Source organism: Schistocerca serialis, chromosome 2 (assembly GCF_023864345.2).
Source record: "Schistocerca serialis cubense isolate TAMUIC-IGC-003099 chromosome 2, iqSchSeri2.2, whole genome shotgun sequence".
NCBI lineage: Eukaryota > Metazoa > Arthropoda > Insecta > Orthoptera > Acrididae > Schistocerca > Schistocerca serialis.
In genome coordinates, this window is record NC_064639.1 from 312717635 (window position 1) to 312742516 (window position 24882).

A 24882-nucleotide genomic window follows, 5' to 3' on the forward strand; every position below is an offset into this window, starting at 1 on the left:
TTTATCTTTAGTATCTTCACAGGCGTGACAGTGCTACTAAACATCACTTTTGGCACAAGGTATGGTATGGGCCAACAGTGGCTCAACAACCAGCTGGGGAACAGAAACCCACAAGAAGATATGAAACTTGCCATGCGAGTCAGTCTGCAGGGACGCAGGAACTCTGAAACCCCGTAAGACAGGCATGTGGACAAACACAACATGCGGTAGGTGTGGAATGACTGAAATGATGGAAATGACATGAGGCACAAAAGTGAGGTCCACAGTGGTTGAACTCAGCATCAGAACTGCCTTCTCTGGCTTACTGTCACCAGGAGGTAAACACTTCTGTCAGCGGGTCTGCCCATACCACATGTCTCATCCTCCACCCACGGTAGTTGTCCACGCCAAGTCAGTTCATCTTCCTTCATTGCAATGTTCAATGGTGGGAATACTGAATCCCTTCCCCCTAAAATGCCCATGTAGAGCTGAAAATGGCCAGGTTTGAGCCTCGACCTTGGGCGCAGAAGTAGAGAGAGTGCTAACGACCCAGGAAGCGGACTAACAACTGAAGAAGACAGCACTAATGCTGCTAGCTCTACCAGAGGTGTGAAAATCTGCAAAGGTGGAGCCAGCAGTCTGTGGACCCACTATTACATCCAGTGGCAAGAGAGGAGAGGAAAGGTGGAGGAGGAGGAGGAGTAGGAGTAGGAGTAGGAAGGCAGGTCATATCCATGGGCTCCATATCAGTATGCATGGAAATTAGTCTCACTGAGGCCCAAGGCTGCAAGCAAAGGAAGAGTGTCAGAAGCAAGTGGCAACAAGGAAGCCCATCACCATAAGTGGGAGCCCGCACCTAGAACATCATTGTAACCATCCCTGCTGCCTGGCAGTATTGATGACCCAACAGGGTGCAGATGCAACTGATTTGCATGGTGGATTAATGCTCCTGATCAACATCCACCATGCACACCTACTGACCCTTGTGATCCATTGTGACACCTGGCAGCCGCCCCTGCTGCTGGTCGAAATAATGGGCACAACTATCAGAAGGTTTTGTAAATGCTCTTCTTGTGAGGAGCCAACGACCCATATGTCATCGTGGTACTTTACGTGACAAGGAATATCCTGAATCAACTGCTCCAAATATTTTTGATCAATTCCTGGTGCAGACAAGGTTCAAAAGGTATGTAATTAAACTGGTAAAGCCCAAAGGGGGTGTTGAATACCAAGAAAGTCCAAGGAGTGGCATGCATTGCAACTGCAGGTATGTATCGCGCAAGTTTATGTATGAAAAATACTAGCCCCCAACAACTTTGTCAACAACTCCAACCATCACAGAATTGGATACCAAGAAGGTCCAAGAAGTTGCATGCATTACAACTGCAGGTATGTATCGCGCAAGTTTATGTATGAAAAATACTAGCCCCCAACAACTTTGTCAACAACTCCAACCGTCACAGAATTGGATACCAAGAAGGTCCAAGAAGTTGCATGCATTACAACTGCAGGTATGTATCGCGCAAGTTTATGTATGAAAAATACTAGCCCCCAACAACTTTGTCAACAACTCCAACCGTCACAGATTTGGGTACTAATACATGAAACATTACGAGTTGACCATCTGTTTAAAATCACTGCAAAGGCGCAATGCACCATCAGGCTTCTGTATCACCATCAAAGAGGTGGCCCACTGACTCAACAAAATAGGAGAAAAGACATCCACATGCTGCCAATGCTGCAACTTGGCCTTCATCATGTCATTCTTGGAGAAGGGAATGGGTCAGGGGTGAGAAAATTTAACCACCATTGATGGCTTAAAAGAAACAAGTTCCTTGAAATTTTCTACCTGACCCAAGGATTCTCAAACAGCTGGTTGTAGGACTGTAGCAATGAGTCATAATCTTGAAAAGGGAGCAATTGAATCATTAAATGGACTTTGTCAACTATCTGGATGCCAAAAAAGGAAAAAGTGTCTAACCCAAAAATATTTTGTGCCAACGGAAAAGTGACCATTGAAAATCTATGCAGAGAGGAAGAACTGCCCCTCCCCAAAGACATCCACTGTTTACCATAAAAGACAAAAAGACAACTTGACATAGAAGCTGTTTCAGTGCCAGGCAGCCCAAGAGCCTGTTCATACATTAAGTTAATGAGACTGACTGTCACTCCCATATCTACTGGGAGTTCAACTGGTCATCCATCCACTAATAGCATCAGAAAAATTTGCCAGGACGACACACACAGGGCATCAGAGACAGCCCTGGAATACAGAGAAAACAAAGGAGCTTCTGATAACTGACCCGCAGCTCACCAACTGTCACAAACAGTTGCTAAATGGCCTACCTGATGGCATGCCCCACACAAAACCTCATCATATAGGCTGTCTTGTCGAACATGCATCAAAAGACAGTTGGGGCAGGACCACTGGCTTGCCCAATGAGGGGAAGCAGAGTGACACTGAAGGACTGAAAAATGCCACGGGCATGAATTATGACACTGCAGTTGACGCAAACCCGCCAAGCTCAATGTGGGCAAATAGCGCCACAATGCTGCTGCAGCAGAAACGTTAATTGTGCCAACATATAGTGACATGGTGGGAGGGAAGTCCATCTGGAGAAACTGGGGGGGAATCATGGACTGTTTACCATGCACACCTTATTGCACCACCTGCCAGTTGAGACAGACATCCTTCGCCACCACCGAAAGCTCATTCGATCCCACAACCTGGGCAACATTAACTAAGGGAGGGTTGAACAAGGTCAGTGCTCTAGTTTGGACTTCAGGATCAGCTACTTAGCAGACAATCATGTTGTGAGTTAGCGAGTCTGCATATGAGGCAGCAATTTGGGACACTCTAAACAACACTTGCATGAGAGACCCTGCAAATTGGTGATCAAGGGTACATCCAACTGCCCTGGGTGATCTGAAATAACCAACTAAATTTGTCACAGGAGTCTTTCTAGGGCTCAGTGAAGGGCTTCAAATTTTGCACAACTTCATGTAACTTTACACTGCTGGACAATGACAAGGCAGCTTTCTTGACTGGATTCACAGTACACCTTACCTAGCAGTGCAGCAAGAACCAGTGCAGGTAACTTTCCCACCTTTCTGTAGACTCATTGAAACCACCAAACTGTGGCTGTAGAGGGGAAGAATACTACACAGCAGATGCCTGGTCTCCCACCTGGGGGCATGAAGCAATTCCGCGCTCTGACTTAGCAGTGCACATTTCTGCTCATGCTTCTGCTGCTGCTGCTGCTCCTTCCAGCTGTTCCTGCCAGCATTGCAGAAATGCCCAATCCATGATAGCCCATAATTAACACATGAGAAGGGACAGAAAAAGTAGAAGCATCACACACATAAAAATGTCCTTTGTTGCCACTTCAGTATCTGTGCAAGTATGACAATGCCACTAAACAACACCTGTGCAAGTATGACAATGCCACTAAACAACACCATTGGAACATTTTACTGTGTGACCGATGGTGGCTCGACAAGCCAGGGAACAGAACCCACCAAGAGGAAATTAAAACTTGCTGTGCGAGTCAGTCTGTGGGGAAGCAGAAAGTTCGGAAACTTGTGGAGACAGGCATGTGGATATACATAGCACATGGCAGGTGCGGGCGACTGCTGATTGGGCATATAGGAACAGCGCAAGGGACAAGGTGAGGTCTAGGGTGGTTGATCTCAGCATTAGAACTGTCCCACCCAGCCTACTGCCACCAGCAGGTAGACACTTTTCACATGTGCACCCCACAGCAGGTGTCTGGATTATTCTGCCGTGATAACCATGCTAGCTGATCTGCCTCTGTTGCAGTTTCCACTGGTGGGGATACTAAAGTATCTACGGTATGTCTTTTATATGTTGTGGTCCAGTATTATATAAGTTAACAGTATTGTACAATAGCTCTGCTGAGTTTTAGCTTTATTTTTTGTGTCCAGATACAAATTACAGTTGTTTCTAGTTTCACTATCATGTACTAAATAATTTTTAACATAGATTTTTTGTGTACATAATGCAGGTTCACAGTTTTATTATTGTATGCACCAACAATTCAAAATGGGAGGATTTGCTCATCAGTAACTTTCTCTGACCGTATCTTAAAATTCACAATGAGTACACTGTATTTAGTGCAGAGCTGCATGTGATCCTGAAGGCATCATTACAATAAAAAGTTTCAGATAGTGTGATTTCCTTGGTTTATTACTGGTAATACAAGAAATATAACCATCAGTGAAAATTGTACCAATATATAGGCCTCTACAACAACACAGAAACATATATATTATTTATGAAGTACTAATGTATAGGGGAAACCAGGAAAAATACCAAGCTAACATAGCAGTTTTATCAGTAGTTGTGGATCTGATGATAACATGATTTCTCTCTCTCTCTCTCTCTCTCTCTCTCTCTCTCTCTCTCTCTCTCACACACACACACACACACACACACACACACCACACACACACACAGGTATTTGGGTGTGTGTGGTGTGGATGTGTGTGTGTGAGTGCGTACTTCTGCCATTCATACCAGTGTCATATATCTAGCCAGTGTGTTGGATCAGGACTGGTGTGGTACTTTTTGAGTTTTGTAGAGAACCATTGCTATGTGTAAGCTAGCTCCATCCACCCCCTGCCAAAGTCCTCCCTCCCCCCACCTGTCTGGACACGGAGTCGTGTACCCATTCTGAATGCATCTAGTGTATGTTGCATGATCAAATGCGACATCAGTTACAAAAGTGTTTGTGCATTGTGTGACTAATGCGGAACCTGGGAACCAGTCCACTATTTATCTAAGTGGATGCAATAATTGTGTAAAAGCTGCATCCAGGCTATCTAGCACACCTGTTCCTGTTGTTAAACTACAAGGTAAATTCAATCTGGGACAAGCAAACTTCCCCATATACCAGAAGCAGATGCTTTAAGATGCTCAGCTATCCATGTGGGTTGAGAGACTGTGCACTTAAGCTAGAAAAAGAGTGGTAGTTTGAAATCTGGTAACATGTCTGTGCAGTTACATTTTTTTGATTAATTAACTTTTGCTTTGTGGCTGTACAAACTATTATATAAGTATATGGTTTCTCTGTGTAGAATTTTGAATGGTAATTGTAATGCATATTGCCTCAATTGACTTAACTCTGCAGTTCTGTATGTTAAATGACTGTGTACTAATCCACAGGTTTGGCATGTAATTCATATTGATGTTAGGATGGTTTCTGCCACTAAATATGTCCTTCATCTTAGCCAAAACTTAAGGTATACGAGAATGTCAAGTCATTATCTCAGTAAAATTACATATTAAGTCCTAGGTTTCCTAATAATTGGCTGATGCTGAGGTCAGGGGAAAGCTAGGTCGTACCACTTTCATAAGGTTATGTCTAGTATGCTTTACATAAAGTTAGTTACAGAATTATAAACAAAATTTTCTATTATGTTCTGCTAAATGGGCTTAAAATCAAAATGTTTTCAAATACATGTCAATGGAATTACTTGAGCAGCCACTATTATGAAATAAGATGGAGAGATAGGAAGTAGAGATAGTAAAAATCTTCATGTGTATAAAACATTCTAGAAACTTACAAGGTACTCAGAAATTCCCATTCCATACTTCTAGGACTTGTAGAGGGAAGTGAGTATGTAATATTCTGTATAGGAACCCATATCGGAAACATCATCCAATGATGATACAGAGCATCGTAGTCATAGGTGCTGGTGCCTGTAAATGTATGTATATACAGAGTGATTCCCTGATGTTAGAAGTTATAGGTGCTGGTGCTTGTAAATGTATAATACAGAGTTATTCCCTGATGTTGCTACAGACTTTCTAGAATGCTGGAGACGGATAAATTTATCGAATTGAGGTAAGGATCCCTGGTTTGGAAATGAACGAGATGAAAGTTATAAGCAAAGTTGTTCTGATACCTCTGGCGGAAGAATAGATGTACTGTTACCATTGTTGCCAAGAATGTAGGGTATGCATCTTTCAGAGGTGGTAGTATGGACCAAAACAAGAAACAATGTCAAGTAAACATAGGCTCTAAAATGTGTACCTTAAGAGCTATGAGCACTTGTTCAGTAGAGGGGATAAGTTTCACAGTAGTGTAGACAAACAAGTGCTCATAGCTCCTCAGGTATGCATTTTAGAGCCCATGTTTACTGGACATTTCTTCTTCGTTTTGGTCTATACTGCTACCTCTGAAAGTTACATACCCTACATTCTTAGCAACAACAGTAGCGGTACATATATTCTATGTCAGATGTATCAGAATGATTTTCACTTGTAACTTTCAACTCATTCATTTCAGAATCAGGGAGCCTTACCTCAGTTCGATACATTTATCCCTCTCCATCATCCTAGAAAGTTTGTAACATCATCACAGAATCACACTGTATATACATTCATTTACAGGCACCAGCACCCATAACTTCAACACTCTGTACCATCGTTGTATGGCATTTGTGGACATGGGTTCCTATTCAAAATATTATGGATTCATTCCCCTCTATGAGTCCTACAAGTTTGTAATGGGAATTTCTGAACACCGTGTATAAATTTCTTTTTTATATCTTCAAGTTTTGTTCTCTGGAATTGTCAGACATGACACAGAGTAACTCGTAATGATCTGCTGCAATTTTAATAATGTCTTTCACTTTAGGGACTACAGGAGGAGCAAGCACAACAACATTTATAGCACAAAGTACTGCACCAAAACTTCGTACCAAATCCGTACAGCTTCCTGCAAGAATACGAACAAGGCCTGCTGGTTCAATAATAATACCAATGACTCCAAATCAAGTGTCACCAACAACAAACACAAATCAGGCTTCAAATAATATGCAGACTACCCAGTTGAAGCCATCAACTCAGACAGGAAAGCCCTTTGTTGCCATCAAACCAGATAACAGTAAGTATGCCCAAGTTACATGTTCAAGTGTTTTCACTTTTGTATATAGTTGAACAGTCCTTATGGTCAAATATAATACAGTTCTGATACACCAGTATGATCTTGTTCCTGATAGTATGAATGAATTTTGTGGTCTTAATCATTTATGAAAGAGAGGAGAAATCAGAATTAAATTACAGTATAGGGGAAAATCATAAAAAGAAAAAAAAATGAGAGTCATTTCTGTGAACAAATGATGGATCACATATCTAAAGTCTACACAATGTATGACAGGTGTCTGTGGGTGAATTACTTCGTGCAGTTGTCCTGTGCTGTTTCAAGAATATTTAATTAAGGGAAAGTGGTACAGAATTATTCGCTAAGTCACAACATGGATGAAAGTGTGTGTTGAGTGATCATGACAGACAGTCATTGAAGGAGATTGTAATGAAAATAAAAGGACGGCAGCTGCAAAAGTCAATGCAGAACTGAATGTCACACTTGTGAGCCCTGTCAGCATCAAAATTAGATGAAGGAAGCTTCATAAACAGGGAATTGCAGTGCAAGCTGGAATTCCAAAATGAGTCATCAGTGATGCAAATACCCACAGTGGTAAATGTGGTTTAAAGCCATAAAACCTGGACCATGGAGCAATGGAAGCAAGTCATGTGATCGAATGGTTCTTTTTTTGCACCATTTCCAGCTGCTGGCTGAGTTTACATCCAAGAGTGAAACACGGTGGAGATTCGCTGATAATTTGAGCAGCCATATCATCGTATGCCATGAGCCCCTTGGTTACTCTGCAAGGCCACATAACTGCCAAGGATTGTGTGACCATTTTCGCTGGTCACAGTGTTCATTCCCTGATGGTGATACTATATTATTCCAAGATTATGGGCCCCCTGTTCACACAACTCGCATTGTCCAGGACTGGTTTGGTGAGTACAAGTATGAGTTGTCATATCTCCCCTGGCCACCACAGTCACCAAACCTTTGTGGTGTCCTTTGGAGAGATGAGTGTATTTCTAGAATGAGATTTTCACTCTGCAGCAGTGTGTGCGTTGCTATGAAACTTCCTGACAGATTAAAACTGTGTGCAGGACCGAGACTCGAACTCAAAGGTCCCGAGCTTGAGTCTCGGTCCGGCACACAGTTTTAATATGCCAGGAAGTTTCAGATGAGTGTATGTTCACTATCAACCTTCATCATCGTTACCTTGGCTAGCCATTATTCTGCAGGAAGAATGTTATAAGATTCCCTTGAAAACCATACAGAACCTGTATTTATCCATGTTGAGGTGACTAGAATGCCAGTTGTTTTTGTACACCGTATTAGGTGTGGTAATGTATTATGTTTCTTTTTTTGTCCACCCGACGTACATCACTTATATTAAACAGAGTAGTGCTGAGCATCTGAATGCCATAATGGTAGTGGACAATAGGTGACAATGTCCTTCTTCAGTGCTAACACACACACGAGTGTATACATTTTTCATCTGGGAGGTAGTGACTGTTGATGCGACCTTGCTTTACTAAAATATCTCGGGTACACATGGCCCAGCAGGCATCTTCATGTTGATCTTTACCTTACTGAAACCCACCGCCAAACCTCAATCCATGCAAAACTAATATGCAATAATACCTGTACTTTGACAGCTGCCATCCCTTCCCCATTAAATGCTTCTGTCTGTACAGCCTAGGCATCTGCATCAAATGTTTATACTCCACTATTAAATCCCTCAGCACCTACACTAAGAACTTCACACAGGCTTTCCTCTCCCATAACTATTCAACAGATATTATTCATAAACAAATCTCCCAAGTTGTATCTACCTCTCACCCTCCTACTGATACAGTTCCCACCTCCATAAAACACTGAAGAACACATGTCATCACCGAGAACTGCCAGGCCTTGACTCCCTCAGTAGTTTACTCTGCCGAGGCTATAACTTTCTCAAATCAGGCCCTTACATAATATACTTTCTACCTCATATCCCCTGTACAGGACCCATTGTCATCTTCTGTTACCCTCTCAACTTCTGTAACATCATAGTCAAACATGCCTTTCCAAAATTATAATTCCCCCCCACCTGGTTCCTACTTGTGCTACTGTGCCTGCTTTAAAACCTGCCCCATACACTACAACCGACTCTTGCCCCACAACTGGCAATTCTTGTAAAATTAAAAGCAGAACATTTTGTGGAACGGTGCACGTTGTTTATCAGTTAACCTTTGTTCTTTATACACTACTTTATATAGGGTGAGTTGGGAGGAAAGATATATGTTTTGAGGTGTCATATTATTAGTGATTCTGAACAAAAAGCTTCATATGGACGTATGTTCTTTTCTGAATGGTGTCCTGAATCCTTGTTATTTATTTTCTTTGCTATCCAAATGTTGTCATTGTTTACAATTGACCACAGTAGTGTAGAGGAAATGGAGGCAAACAATTTGATACAGGACATTCATGATGTATCAGATCGAGAAACTACCTCAAATTGGCATACAAAAACTATCTAAGCTACAGTGCACGCACGTGATACGAGATTTTCTGTATTCTCTCACTCTCTTCGCACAAGCTTTTAGTCCTAGAGAAAAAATGAATAGGACCTTTTTTGTAGGAAATGTAATGTGGTTTAATTTTGTACTGTGACACGTTTTCTCTGGAGAGTGCTGTTGTCGACTTATTCAAGAAAAACATGCAAAAGTTATATTAAATGTGTTCTCTTTCAGAAACCATTTGGAATAGGGTGTATGTTCATATCAATTTTTTTGTTCAGAACCACTAATAATATCATCCCTCAAAGTACATACCTTTCCTCCTGACTCATCCTGTATAGGTATGACCATTAGTCAAATGGCCAAGTGTAAGACTGAGCACAGAACTATCCAATGTGTGGACAGAGTTTTTGCCCACACCACAGGGGCTGTTTGAATTCTCCCACCTGAAATTAGTTACCCTGAATTTGTCCTGTGGCCATCACCTTTCTTGGGATGTATTTGTATTATGCATAACCATCTACTGTCCCGTCTCCACCACAATTTCTTTTCACATTTAATTATTTCTGATTAGACATCATTACTTTTGAAAAGGTTTACAGTGTTCCCTCATTCAAGGAAGAATACGCTGAGAAAAGAAAAATTATTTCTTTATAATCTTTACAAGAAACCATCATAATATAGTTGTTGATTTTGTTTGTTACTCATATAACCAGCGATAGTACTCAACTAAACTCTGTGAATAACTGGTTTCTGCACTATCAGTTATTTGATATTAAGGGCTCCGGAAAGCCCTATTTTTCCAATGTTAAAATAGCACTTATAAATTACATGTTTTCTCAGAAGATGTTTGAGCTAGGAAGTTGAAATTTTTATAGGTTATTTGTTGAGTATTGGCTATAACTTAACAAATGGATTTTTAAAATTTTGAATTCAGTTGTTAGAGATTAAATTTTCTATTATAATGAAAATTCAGTATTTTTTGTGCAATTTTTGGTTTGTAAATTCAACACTATACAGATTTTTTGAAAAAGGCAGTGTTAAGTTACACATGGGGGCTGTGTAACATTCCTGAAAATTTGAAGCAAATTGAGTTGGTAGATCCTCAGAAAACACGTAATGTGTATGAAAAAATTAAACCTTTGGAAATCGAGCAACAAAGTTTGGATTGCCTTGTAAGTGCATTCCAGGTCCACAGGATGGATTGTCTTCATCTGCTGCAAACTCCCACTCCGGCTTCCTCTTTGTCCACCTTCTGTTAATATGGCTTGTATTTCTAGGCTATTTACAGACTTGTCAGCAGCCCGAAGATGTTCCTTGTTTAAAGCAATCATCATTCATACCATGTTGAAATCTACCTTCATTTCCATGTTTCAAAATACTTTGCACCTTACAATGTTGCCATCATTGAAAGTAGAAAGTGCATCATACACACCAAAGTGCAGTGTTTCTATTGCAACACACACAGTTCTTGGGGATTGTTGACCATACAACACTATTTACACTTTCATTGGGGTTTTGAGTTTTCCACAAACACACTTTTTCAACAATTAAGGTGCTGCTAAGTCTCTGAAAATAGGTTTTATCGCCTCCATTACTGCATCAGGCAGACTATGTTTATGAGTGTACACTTCACCAGTTAGCAATCCTTCATTGTACTTACAGCAACTGTTTCTTTCCTTTGGGACACAAGTAACGATGGGGACTTTGATCAGTTGGGGGGGGGGGGGGGGGGGGGGGGGAACTCAAACAGCCTTCTACATTGCATAAACACTGTGTGTGTTTTGCCTTATAGACATTCCATAATATTTCTGTGTTTTGTCAATTACACTGTCAGTTAACCTTCCATTCCCATCCAACCTTTAACATCACTAAGTTTTTGTTTTTTGTACGAAGCTTTCAGTCGCTGAAGTCTTGACCCCATTTGTTTCTGTGCTTGTCCAGATACTGAAATTTCTGCATTACAACATCACCACCATAAGACCTCAGCTCTTGAATATGTTTGAAACTTTTAGAATCACTGTCCCTAAGGTAATTCAAATATCACACTTTATTACACACAACAGAATGCTGAAATACTGTACCAAAAAGAATTGTCCAATTTGGCAAGTTTTTATTTCTGAAACTAATAAACATATACAATGAATTTTATTTTCTTGATGAACAGGGAACTCAAAAAGATTTTTTCATACTTTTTCATAGGTGTTCAATATGCCTCCCTTGAGATGCACAGCAAATGTCCATGTGGTATTCAGATTGTTTCCACACAGCAGCGAGCATTTCTCGAGTTACAGCTTCCACAACTGCTGTTAATTCGATGTATCAATTCATTCATTGTTGTTGGTAATGGAGACTTATAAACAGTCTTTTATAAACCCCCACAAGAAATAATCACATACAATCAGGTCCAGTGATCTTGGAGATCAGTAATTAAGGCTGAATCATTTGGTCCAGTGTGACTGAACCATAATTCAGTAATCCTACGATTTAAAAATTACCACTCTCCCAGACGATGCCCCATCCTGTTGGTAAATGAAGTCTCTTGAATCAGTCTCCAATCATGGGAAAAGAAAGTTCTCAAGCATATCTGTTGGATTTTGCCCACTAGTCGCTTATAGGGTGCCTAAAGGATGCTGCATTCTTCGAGTGCATATACAACAGTTCAGGCAAATAACATTACTGGTTTTATTTCTATAAATCAGTTTGACAATACATGACTTTGTAATTAGAAAAAGTGTCACTAACGAGGGGCAACATGTAATAGTAAATGATCTTCACTATAGACAAAGTCCAAGTAAGCACTTGATACGGATCACTACAATCTGTTCAGCGAGTGCCAGTCTACAACCATCAACTAATGTCCATCGCTGAGCCGATCTGAGCAACTGAGGCTGGCAGGGGTGGTGCTTATATTCACTTCTTGCAGGGGCGCTGAAGCGCAGCTGGGTCCTTGCCAGCAGGCTATTGTCTGACATTTCCTCACCATCTTCTCTGGTCTTGCGTTCATCCTCTTCATTCCAACGCTTGTGGTTATGCCAGAACATTCCTCCCGCCCCCATCCCCGCCGCCCCCCCCCCCCCCCCCCCGACCCACCCAAAAAAAAAAAAAAAAAAAAAAACAGACCATAATCGTGTATGGAGTGTGACCACGGCGGGGGATGCAGGAGAGTGGGCGCACCGTCTGGCCAGAAGCTGTGGCTGCAGAGTACGTCAAGCTTCTGGCCGTACCCTGCCATCTGGCCTGTGCTCTGGTTGAAATGCCCCTGGAAAATAATCAGAAGGATACGAGTCCACTTCCTGCTGCCATGAACCAGATGAAGAAGGTGGCGACTGCTGCAGTATGGGTGGGTCCAGCTCCATCGGTAGAACGAGAGGAGGTGGAGGAGGCGAAGGTTCCGTCTCCATGGGGTCATCCTGCGGTGTCGTGATGACACCCTCTGGTGGCTGCTGTGGCCGCGCTGTCCTCTGGACCCCTAAATCTGCGGGAAGAGAGGCTGAAAAATCATCGTGTACATGACAGAGGCGAAGCTGATTTTGATGGCAGCTCTGCAAACCATCGGGACCTGTAAGAAGATACGTGCAAGCGCCAAGTCGACGGATGATTTTGCCTCGTGCACATCATCTGCTGCTGCTAAAAACCCTGTAAAAGACAATAACATGCAGCATGAAGCGATACTTGTGGCCTTCCTTCGGCGCCGGATGCTGAGGCAGGTGGAGCAATGTGCGATGGTGGTGACTGTGAAGCAATTCCGCCGGCAATGGTCCATCTCGTAAGTGTGAACAATTTGAGGTGAGAAACAGTTGCAATGCTCGATCCCTGGTGTGAGCGGAGCGAAGTTTGGCCATCTGCTGCTGGAAGGTTTTGACAAACTGTTCCACTTCGCCTTTTGACTGTGGGTGGAACGGTGCACTGGTTAGATGCTGTATGCCATTGCATTCACAGAATGTTCCAAATTCATTTGACGTGAACTGAGGTCCGTTGTTTGATACTAGTACTTCAGGTAAACCTTCGAGGCAAAAAATCGATGACAACATCTGAATTGTGCTATGTGACATTGTCAAGTTCATAGGCACAGCAAAAGGAAACTTGCTGTATGATTCAACCACAATCAACCAATGAGTGTTCCAAAAAGGTTCCGCAAAAATTATGTGCACACGTTGCCATGGTGATTGCAACTTAGGCAGACTGATTTGCTACACATGCAGGACACTGTGAAGTCATCTGTTCTATATGGGCGTCCATACCCTGCCAAGTACAGTGTTGAAATGCCAACTGTTTCATATGAACAATCTCCCAGTGTCCTTAGTGAAGTAACTGCATCACTTCTTTTAGCAAAGCTATAAGGATCAGTACACATAACTGTTCACTATCATTTTGAACAAGAATTACACCTTTCTGTGCAAAGTATCGGCACACTACAGAGTTCTTTGTGCTATTCAATAAGTGGGGCCAAGATGTGCAAATATAATTGAGCAAAATGTTCAAATCTGAATCAACTTCCATGGCCTGTGTGATTTCCTTATAGTTCAGCGGAAAAGACTGAATCAAAGTAGAAGCCTGAGCATCGATATGACAACAAGATTCAGCAGGAACATCAAAGTCTGCATCAGGACCAATTGGAAGACGTGAAAGTACGTCCGCATTACCATGTTTAGCTTTTGGACAAGACAATACACAATCATGTACCGGTATTGAGACAACAACAAAGCCCATCTTTGCAATTTCCAAGCAGTTCATACAGGAACCGGATTCAGCGGATGAAACAAGGACTGCAAAGGCTTGTGATCTGTTACTAAGTAGAATTTTCTGCCATACAAGTAGTGGTGGAATTTGGTGACACCACACACAATAGCCAAAACCTCTTTTTCGATTTGTGAATAGTTACACTTAGCTTTGGACAGCACTTTCTATGTGAAAGCAATAGGTCTATCTTTTTCACCTATTCTGTGCAAAAGCACGGCACAGAAACCGTAAGAGGAAGCATCAACTTGCGCTGCAACTGGCTTGTCAGAATCAAAGTGAACTAAGCATCGATCACTGAGCAATGCATCTTTAAGTTTTTGAAAAGGTACTTGGCACTCATCTGTCCAAACAAAGGGGACATTCTTGTAACACAATGTAGCCATGATTTGTGCAGCATTCTTTATGAACCAAATATAATAGTTTATTTTCCCTAAAACTGACTGCAATTCTGTGATATTACGAGGAAATGGCAAGTCTCGCATGACTAACAAAGCAACTGGAGAGGATTTACACCTTGACTATTTATGCCATTACCTACATACTGCAACTCAGGTTTAAAAAAATTATACTTGTCCAGTCTACACTTCAGTCCTGCATCAGATAACACATGAAACAAAGCATGTAAATTTGCAATATGTTCTTCAGGTGTACGACCTTCTAGTACAATTCGTCCAAATATTGTGAACAGTTTGGCACTTGTGCTACCAGTTGTTCCAAATACCATTGGAAAATGTAGGGTGCGGAAGCACTGCCAAAAGGTAAATGCAAATATTTAAGCAAGCCCAAAAGAATGTTTACTAACAAACTTTTTGAGATTCGTCACTGAGCGGTACCTGAAATCACTCATTGCACAAATCAATTTTTGAAAAATAGTGTCCATTGCCTAATCTGTCCATGAGATCCTCTGGGTGTGGCTGTGGATAAGTATCAGTGACAGTTTGTGGGTTGACTGTAGACTTAAAGTCAACACAGATGTGAATGCGACCTGAAGGTTTGGGGAGCAAAACCAGTGGACTTGCCCATTGACTAGCTGATATGAGCAGAATAACTCTGTTATCTTGCAATTCTTTAAGTTCGGCTGTGACTTTGTCCCGTAATACAAAGGAAACAGTTGTAGCCCCACAAAATTTTGGCTGAGCATTGTCTTTCAGCATCATATGTGCAACAAAATTGTTAGCTGTGCCTAAACCTTCAGAAAAGAGTTGAAGGCAGACACTGACAACACATTGTCCTGAATATTAAAGCCAAACAAGTCAAAAGAATCAAGACCAAATATGTTCTCACACTCGTGTGGTTGTAGCATTGTAAATGTAACTGTTTGCATATGCGAGCGATAGCACATAGCAGGCAAAGTACATTTTCCAAGAACGGTAATGTTTGTCCATTATAAGCCATCAGTTGCATACTAATTTTAGACTGGCATGGGGGGCCTAACAGTTCATATGTGTGACGATTCAGCAATGTGACAGAGACATCCGTGTCCAACTGAAATTTCACTTGTTTCCCACAATTAAGTAAATGAACAGAAAGTTTGTTTGACTGGCATATCACTGATGAAATTGCATGCTTGCTTGTTGCAGATTTTGCATATACTACATTAATGAGATGGGTCTTGTGACTAGATTTTTGTGAGTGGACTGAATTCTGATGTTTGTTCCATTGCAAACATACGGATTGCACGTGTCCTTTCCCACCACAAGCGTGACACTGAGCCTGTCAGGAGGGGCAGTCTTGGCGTTTGTGTTGTGAATAACACCTAGGGTAAGACTTAATTCTGTTCACCTTATAGCTGTCTGTTTAGCAAACTGCCTATGCGGCATAGTGAGGTGTTGTTTACTCGGCTTGGCTAGCACAAGCTGGCTGATCAAATGTATGGGCTGATAAGGCACCGGAATTGTACTGATCTCGCATTTGCACTACCTGCTGAAATGATGGATCAGACTGTTTCAAAATTTGTTCTTTGAGTTTGACATCAGGCACATTGTACACGATTGCATCACTCAACATAACATCAGAATATAAAGCACCGCAAGCACATTTGAATTTGCATTTCCTTGTCATACCCTGCAAATCTGTTGCCCACTTGCGATAAGATTGTTCTGACTGTTTTTGGCAATGATACCTAGCTGCTACCACATTCACTTGTTGGTCATAATAGTTTCTTGGAGACTGTACTACTTGGTCATATGACAGTTCACTCAGAGTGATGTTAGGAAATAGTTTTTTAATGAGGTGGAACACTGTGCTTCCTACCATGGATAATAGATAGGGAAGTTTCACAGTACCTGGGATGTTGTGGGTGATGAGATGCAATTCAAACTGGGCTAACCACTATTGTCTGACATTTCCTCACTGCCTCCTCTGGTCTTGCGTTCGTCCTCTTCATTCCAACACTTGTGGTTATGCCTGAACAATATCAAGACACGTGCTTTCTGTAACAGTGTTCTCAGGCAAAGAAAAATGGACCATACACGTGTTACCGTGAAACTGCATGAAACATATTAAATTTTGGAGAATCCCTCTCAAGTTGTACAACTTTGTGTGGTTGTTCCAGACCCCATATTCTCACTTTATGATGGTTCACCTTTCCATTTAAATGGAATGTTGCCTCACCACTAACACTTTGCATGGAAGAAAACTGTCATCCTCCATCTTGCCAAGAACAAAATTACAGAGCTCCACGTGTTGTTGTTTGCTACCTTCATGAAGAGCTTGCAAGAGCTGAATTTTGTACGGTTTCATGTGTAAAAATCAAAGCAACACTGACATCAGGGGCATGTTGAACTGTCGAGCTGCACTGCGAATTGATTTCTGCGGACTCCTTGTAAACTATGGCAGATGTGTTCAACATCAGTGTCAGACACTTTGGGGGATGGTCCGGTGATTTGCCTTTACACAAACAATAGGTTTCTCGGAATTGTTCGTGCCCTTATCTAATGCTCTGTGCTACAGGAGGATCCACACCACACCTATTATGAAAGTCATACTGAACAGTTATTACTGACCCACACTGTGGAAAATGTAGAACACAAAAGGCTTTCTGTTGTCCCAACACCATTTTTAGTAGAACTGAATTGGATGCATACTGCTGCTACCTTGCAGGAACCATCTAAAACTTGAGAGTTTGCTCTTTCCAACAGTATGTTGTTCACGTACATATCTCAGATAACATAATAGCTATGATTTTTTAAAATTGGATGATTCTTTTTGATACACCCTGTATACTAGTAGCACCAGCCATTTCTCCACTACTCTCACTGTTGTTAGCTGTGCAATTATTTTCATGTGTACCTTTATTTTTTTGTGGACATCTACAGTATTTAGACATTACTTTCCCTGTGTATATACTGGTGGCAAATACTATTACTTTCCCTGTGTATATACTGGTGGCAAATACTACACCATGAAGAGCTGTATGTCCCCGTTTATGCCAGGTACCATCAAATGCAGCAGTCAAGTCTCTATTACCACTGTTTTCTATTACTGCTTCTTCCACAGTCATCTTCATAGATTCTATACGGATATCTTCTGCTTTAGACCCTATAAACGCTCTGTTCGTAAACCTGGTTGGGGATATGGAAGATTTGTCATGCCAAAGAAAACCGCATCTACAGTAGCACTCTTACCAAATGTAAGCAAGGCATAAACAAGTGTGATGTTGTCTTCATAGACTTTGCTATCATTTTCTTCATTTGGAGTTACTGAAACACTGTTACAAAAGGTGGTCATGTATGGATGCTTATCACACTACAGTTTCATTTCATTGGCAGTCCTTTGTGATTTTTCATAAAGAGTTCCAGACCGAATTCACTGCACTGAATACATCTTACACAATTTGCAAAAATTCTGTTAACAACTGACATATCAAATATTTCATTCACATCTAATTCATCCATAAAACATTCATACTTTTCACTAACTGAACCCAGCTTCCTCTGCAACGTACTTTCTTTCTCACTTTAATTGCAATGGGTTGGAGTATCAGCAAGGTTGTTTACGGTAATAACACCTATGTTTGGCTTTCCATCACTTTTTCCTTCTCTTAAAAGCCTTGAGAGGATTTCTAGTCACTTTATGTTTACCAGTGATTATCCTTCAATGAAACAGAGACTTCAGTGAACAGAATCCACCATGAATATTTTCAGGATTACAAGAGTAAATAAACATGAAACACATGACAAGTGAGTGAGTGATATATATTAAACTATCACAGGTTAGCCACAACACTTGTTTTGTAACACTTTTTCTCTCACATCATTCAAATGTACGTGATGAGCATGTGGATTCATGAGTACATTTGACAGCAGTTTAACAGCGCCAAAGTGGGTCACACCCTTGCAGAACTTATTTTAAAAATAGTCATACTCTTCTGAACTGAATAAATTATATATCAATTGAAAAGGGAAAGTCTGTAGATTTTTAAAATGCAAAAAAGTAAAAATTGGACATTTCGTGATTTTGAACCTTTCTGGAGCAAAATGTCATTCATCCTCATTCAGTTAATTGCTCATTCCATCCGTCAAAACACCAATTACTATTTAGTAAGTACATCTTGGTGAAATATTATTTTAACACGAGAGATATCCTTTCTCACTGTTTGTACTTCTCACAATTTAAAATTTCATTCAGTTTATGTAGTATCAAAATTTTCACGAGAAGTCAATTTGAAAATAACTTTTACATGCACTCATAAAGTAAAATGGATAACTCAGTGATTATTAATTATCTTCACAATAACTTCACCAGGGTGTATTAACCACCAGAGATTACAGTATTATGCCATGTATTAAAAATTGTAACTCATATAATAAAAAGAACTTGACTCGATAGTGGTCAGAAGGAGACTACTTACAATACAATATTAATAACATTAATTGTGGTTAAGTTATTTTCATTGTATAATCATAATCACTGCAGGACAGGTGGTACACGTTTAAGCTTCTTGTTGCAGTGGAGGCCCATGTAGCAGGTGAGTATTAAATCCCGCGATTTATTGATTATATAGGGCTTAATTTCAGTCAGAACTCATTGGAATGAATGTGCGCCAGAGAATATTAAACCGTACTGTAACTGTAATTTGCCACTGCGCCCACACTAGTGAACTTGACGGTGGGTGACCATGATACAGTGGGCAGGAGCATGAGGCGAGGTACTTGTGTGTGTGTGTGTGTGTGTGTGTGTGTGTGTGTGTGTTGCTTTTCCTAACTCTTCAGGAAGTAGGAATTGTACTTGACTCTGATAAGTCAGGAATTTCTTCTTCATCATTCATCACTAAATGCTTTGTTAACTAATTTAGACATGAGTTCACCAAGCAGCTGTTAAAACACTGTGGCTGGCGGCAATTGAAAACATGATGTCGTCATCATGAAGATTATCTCTTGCGCCAATATGTATCGAGCAGAACTGGGAGCAAAGTGACAATGCTACAGGGACAGACAGGAGATTAAGTCATGTGATTTTATTGTTTTCATTATAAGAAATATAGTTTTGAAAACCTGAATTTCATAGTGTTTTATGAAAAATTGTATCTCATTGTAAATTTCGTCATAAGTTTCAATAATCAAAACTTGTGATTTTTATTGGTGAGCGTGGGGAAGGGGTTGTATGGTTGAAGAGGTGCATTCAGGCACCTAATATTTTAGAAATTGAGCAAAGGCATTTAATATGTAAAGCAACACATTTTTTTCCTCTTGGCCAATTTCCGTTGAAAAAATGCGAAATTTGCTGTGGGACCTCATGGAATATTATTGCTTCAGCCCCTGTAGTTTCATGAAATTCCAGTAGGTAGCAGCACTATACGTTGTCTTCGAAATGGCATCTGTTATAGAGGTGTGTTCCAAGCAGAAAGCTATCATTGAGTTTCTTTTGGCAGAAAACTAGAGCATCACTGATATTCAGAGGCACTTGCAGTATGTCTAAGAAGACCTGACAGTGAACAAAAGCATGGTGAGTTATTGGGTGAGGTTTCTGCCATCATCACAACAAGGTCCCGCAAACCTGTCTGATCTCCCACATGCTGACCACCGCACACAGTTGCAACTCCTGCATTGTTAAAACATACGGGCACTCTTATTCAAAGTGATTAAACAGGTCATAATCAAACACCTTGCCACACAACTGGATGTCTCTGTTGGTAGTGCTGACACACTTATCCAGCAATAGGCTTACTAAAAGCCCCCACCCCCTGGGTTTCTCACTGCCTAACAGAAGACCAGAAAGAGCAACAAAGAACCATCTCTGCGGAATTTCTTGCAGTTTATGAGGCTGATCATGACAATTTTTGTTGAACATCATCAAAGACAATAGTATGTGGATTCAGTTCTTTCAGCCAGAAACACAAAGTTAGCACAATGCTTACCATCTGATACCTCCATGGTTTTCTTTTTCTACCTCTGAACTTCTTATCCTGGAGTCTGAGTACCTCCTCTCTATCTAACCTTCCTATGCACCCCTCTCTGATCTCCGACACTGGCTCTATTAGTACCAAAAGATAGGTAGTTGTCCTGTTTGATTTTATCAGTGTCTACTAGCAGTAGTTTATATATTGCCTCCTGAAGAGATTATCAGTTCTACTAGGAAGAGGGCAAAATTATGAGAAAATATGCTAAATTAGAAATTAGTAAACTACAAGACAAAAAACTTTGCTAGGTTTGATTGAAGTTAAAAGAAAACCTCCAGACAGGAAGTTTGTAATCTTCTGATAATAAACCAACAAGAACTGAACCAGAATTAAAGATTAAGGACACAAATATTGGTCTCCTCAAAGCCATGAAGATGAATGTATGATGTTTTCTGAGGAGCTAATAACCAGAAGGGTCCTAGAGATATGATTGAATAGTGTTTGTGCATTCATGGAGAAAGTGTGTTAACGAAGAGGATGTGAGTTGCGTCGTCCTGTTTTCTTCTTTTATTTATAAATAGGGTTGGTAACCTTGGTAATAAATATTTTTTTTGTGAAAACTGGACTCATTTTTTCTACGTTTGTAATATACTTTTTGTAAAACAGAGAAAATATCATGTACTGACCATGTATTGAAACAGAATCAACCAAATTGAGGCCCACAGTTAAACACAGTTTGAAAACGTTTTTACTGAAGCTCTTAAATCTCATTAAATGTACAAACATTACAGGATATGAGCGAGAAAAAGGAATCAAATGGTAACAGCTAAGATTTAGACTCCAGACTATTAATGACAATACAGAGATAAGATTTAGAAAGACAAAAATAAATAAACTGATTTACAGATGTTGATTACATCTATCTGCTTATTTGACTTATCACTTCTACCACAAACATGTCTGAAATCTGGAAGTGGGGCTGATTTTTACATTCAAAGTTCTATTAAAAAACTTCTTGTCTCTTTTTTCCTGCTAATCCTCTTTGCCTGCTCTCCTGCCCTACTCTTTATTGTTTGTTTCCTGTCTGTTTAGCACACAATTTTGTTATGCTTTTCCAACATACATTTTGTTTTTCCTTCATTTTCCTGCTTTAGTTCTAATCTAATTTTTGTTTCCAATATTATCTTCCACTTCATTCTGTGTTTTGGTCCTTAACTTTCACTCACTGTAAGTGCTCTACAATTTGAGTCTCAGCTATACTAATCCAATTATGTGACCTATTTGAGGCTGATGATAGGTGTTTTCTTTCCCCACAACACCTACAGAACACTTCAGTGTCTTTTCCCCAACCATCCTCCTCTTGTGATAAGAAAACTACTAGCTCATAAAGACAAATATTCAGTAACTCCCTTGTATTTCTAGGTGCCCTGCTTTATTTTTCATGCTTCAGCAGTCACTAAGACGATTCATACCATTATAACTTTATTTCAAGACAAATCTATTTGAATTTTATAATGGCACTGTGAATGTAGAATGCTTGCTTTTATATTGAAATGGTTACCTAAAAATCAGTACCTTATAAAAGGATATATAAAATACACAAAAAGGTTTTTCGCACATGGTGATATTAAATTAAAAAGATTATGATTCTCTTTCATTTGGTCACCAGCGAAATAATATCACTCAAATGACTTTTTTTCATGTTTAAACTACACTGGTGTCTAAAATTAAAGCAGCAAACCACTATTTTTCTGTCCTGTGTCTAATTCATGATATAATCATACAAACTGTCAACAGATGTCCGTACAATCATGTTCTGCACGGAAGTTGGCATTCTGGTCAACGATCAACCACACAATGATGACACCAGGACGCCTATCAAGCTGGATAGTTATTTGTTGGATATCCACAATCGCTTTGTACACAGTCACAAACAGTGCAGCACGGCATAGAGAAGGCGCCTACCAGACACACTGCTGGAGGGCTGTAGGAAGAATGCAAGCAGGACAGTCCCAAATTGATTTGGCCAGGTGGCTTAATGTGAATTGTTCTGTTGTTTCTTGGATATGGCAACAGTTTATAGAGGCCAAAACTGTACCCCGAAGACCAGGACAGGACTGACGATGTGTGACATCAGAAAGAGAGGACCATTATTTGGCTGTAAGTGCATGACAGTACTGCCCTAATACTGCACAGCAACTGGCATCTGGCCTCACAGCATTCACTGGATGTGTTGTATCGAGGCAAACGGTGTTCAGAAGGCTTTGGCAGAGTGACCTTTATTGTTGGAGAACTGCTGTATGTGTACCTCTGATGAGTCTCCACAGAAGGGAACATCTAGAGTGGAGTCATCAACCTGACATCTGGATGATTGATCAGTGGGCCAAAGTTCTTTTCACAGATGAGTCCCAATTTGGTCTGGAGAGTGATTTTTGATGGATTCAGGTCTGGAGGGAATGGGAAACACTATTTTGGAATCCAGACATTGTGGATAAAGACCAATATAGAGGAGTATCCCTAATGGTGTAAGCAGAGATTATGTTGACCATTCGAACACCCATTCGTGAAATTGGATGGGTGAATCAGAAAGGTTCAACTATTGTCAGGAACCATGATGAGATGTTAAGACCTCATGTTCAGTTGTTGTGAGATACTGTAGGCCAGACTTCACATTGTTGGACAAGAATGCTCAACCTCATAGTAGTAGTTGATGTTTTCTTGATAATAGAAGATACTGCATGTATTTTGAATCCCATAAAGCATGTCAGGGATGCAGTAAAGAGAAGGGCTACATCATGTCAGCATCCACCAACCACTTTCCAAGACTTCTGAGCAGCTCTGCAGGAAGAATGGGCATTACTGGCTCAACGTGAGATTGATGACATCTTTCACAGCATGCCCCATTGTTGTCAGTCCTGTATTGCAGCCAGAAGTGGTCACACCTCATACTGAGCACATTAAGTAGTCATCGCAATGTGTATGCTAATACATTATGTTGGAAAAAATGAAGCACATTTTTATCTACCCTTATGCATGTTGCAGTTGTTTGTGTTCTGTTTTACATTGTTTCTACTTTACTATCACCTTTTTATACTGTCTTGTGGCAAAATAAAATCAACCTTGCAAAATTGCCATTTGTTGCTTTAATTTTTGACACCAGTGTATTTTTGTGAATTTCATATTTAAATGTTTGATTTCATATTCACAGCAGGTGTGAAGATGGTGCCCATGTCTAATATGAGCAACAGTACCAAAATTCTGCCTAAGCCAGCATTTTCATCGTCTGTTCAGTCACCAGTTTATGTAATGACTTCGGCTACTGGTGGATCACTTGTTACAAGGACATCATCTACAGGTGAATTTATATTACTACTATTTTGCTTTCTGCTGAAATATTACAAAACTACTTTTCTGTGCTTACAAATTATCATCCTAACAACAGTTTCACTCATACTCTCTCATCATGATCAGAATCAAGTCCAAATCCAAAAACAGCATTGCCAATGACGTACAACCCTTAGCAGTGAAAGCACATTTATTACAAAGGCCATCATACAGCCAGGACAGAATTGAGCTTCTGGATGGATAGTGCATCTCTTTGTACAAACACTGAATATTCTAGAATATTCAAACATAAGAAATTACAGTAACCTTCCAGACCTGATAAATACTAAATGACAAATAACTGTGTGTGGTTGGGAGTGAAGTAGCAGCCCGCAGCATGCCTGCCAGCAACACAAACCACTATGCCACTCTGTATGCAGTACAGCTCGCAGCATTGTTCCCTCTCCTGGAGAAACAGCACTCTGCTTGTTGGAGCTGACTAAAACATCCTAATTCTAGAGCTTGTCAATAGTCACCTGTATGACTGTGCCAGCAGATCCTAATGTGCTTGTCTTGTTGTCACATCCTCACTGCGATGATCATCGAAGGTAGACCCTTGCATCTAAATTTGACAGTCATCAAGGGGGTCTTCTTTCCTTAAACGAGAAGCCCTAATCGTCAATGTGCTCCTCAAGAACCTTAGTAGGGTTTCATACGGAGGACATAGACATTGTCTCTGCATTTTTGTCTTCTTGATGAAGGGTCGTAAGTCTCAACTTCGTATGTGACATCTGACAAGTGACAAAAGATACGATATGGCCCAAAATAGCACTTTAAAAACTTTTCCTATAGTCCCCCTTTTTTGTGCAGGTGTAAAAACCCCTAACTAACTCTCCCAGGCTGTATCTCACTGGCTGGAGCTTGATGTTATATCGCTCTCGATCTTTCTCCCAGGCATCCAGGGTCTTATACGAGCGATTTGTTTTACTTCTTTGGTCCTGGTGATGAAATGCGTCACATAATCAGTCTGAGTATCATCCAGTTGATACAGAAACAGTATATCAGTTGTCATTTTTATCTCGTAACAATGGAGCAGGAAAAACAATAT

General features: G+C 40.5%; 1 protein-coding gene across 3 annotated transcripts in view; it reads left to right on the forward strand.

Moving 5' to 3' along the window:
- Positions 1–24882, forward strand: part of LOC126457099 (BRCA2-interacting transcriptional repressor EMSY-like) — a 320327-nt gene that overhangs the window by 164494 nt on the left and 130951 nt on the right. For 2 of the 3 annotated variants that reach the window (XM_050093126.1, XM_050093127.1), the window contains exons 8-9: positions 6642–6890; positions 23659–23805. In XM_050093126.1, coding sequence (XP_049949083.1) covers positions 6642–6890; positions 23659–23805 — 396 coding nt within the window. The remainder of the gene's footprint in view (positions 1–6641; positions 6891–23658; positions 23806–24882) is intronic. The other variant, XM_050093128.1, reaches the window with a different exon arrangement.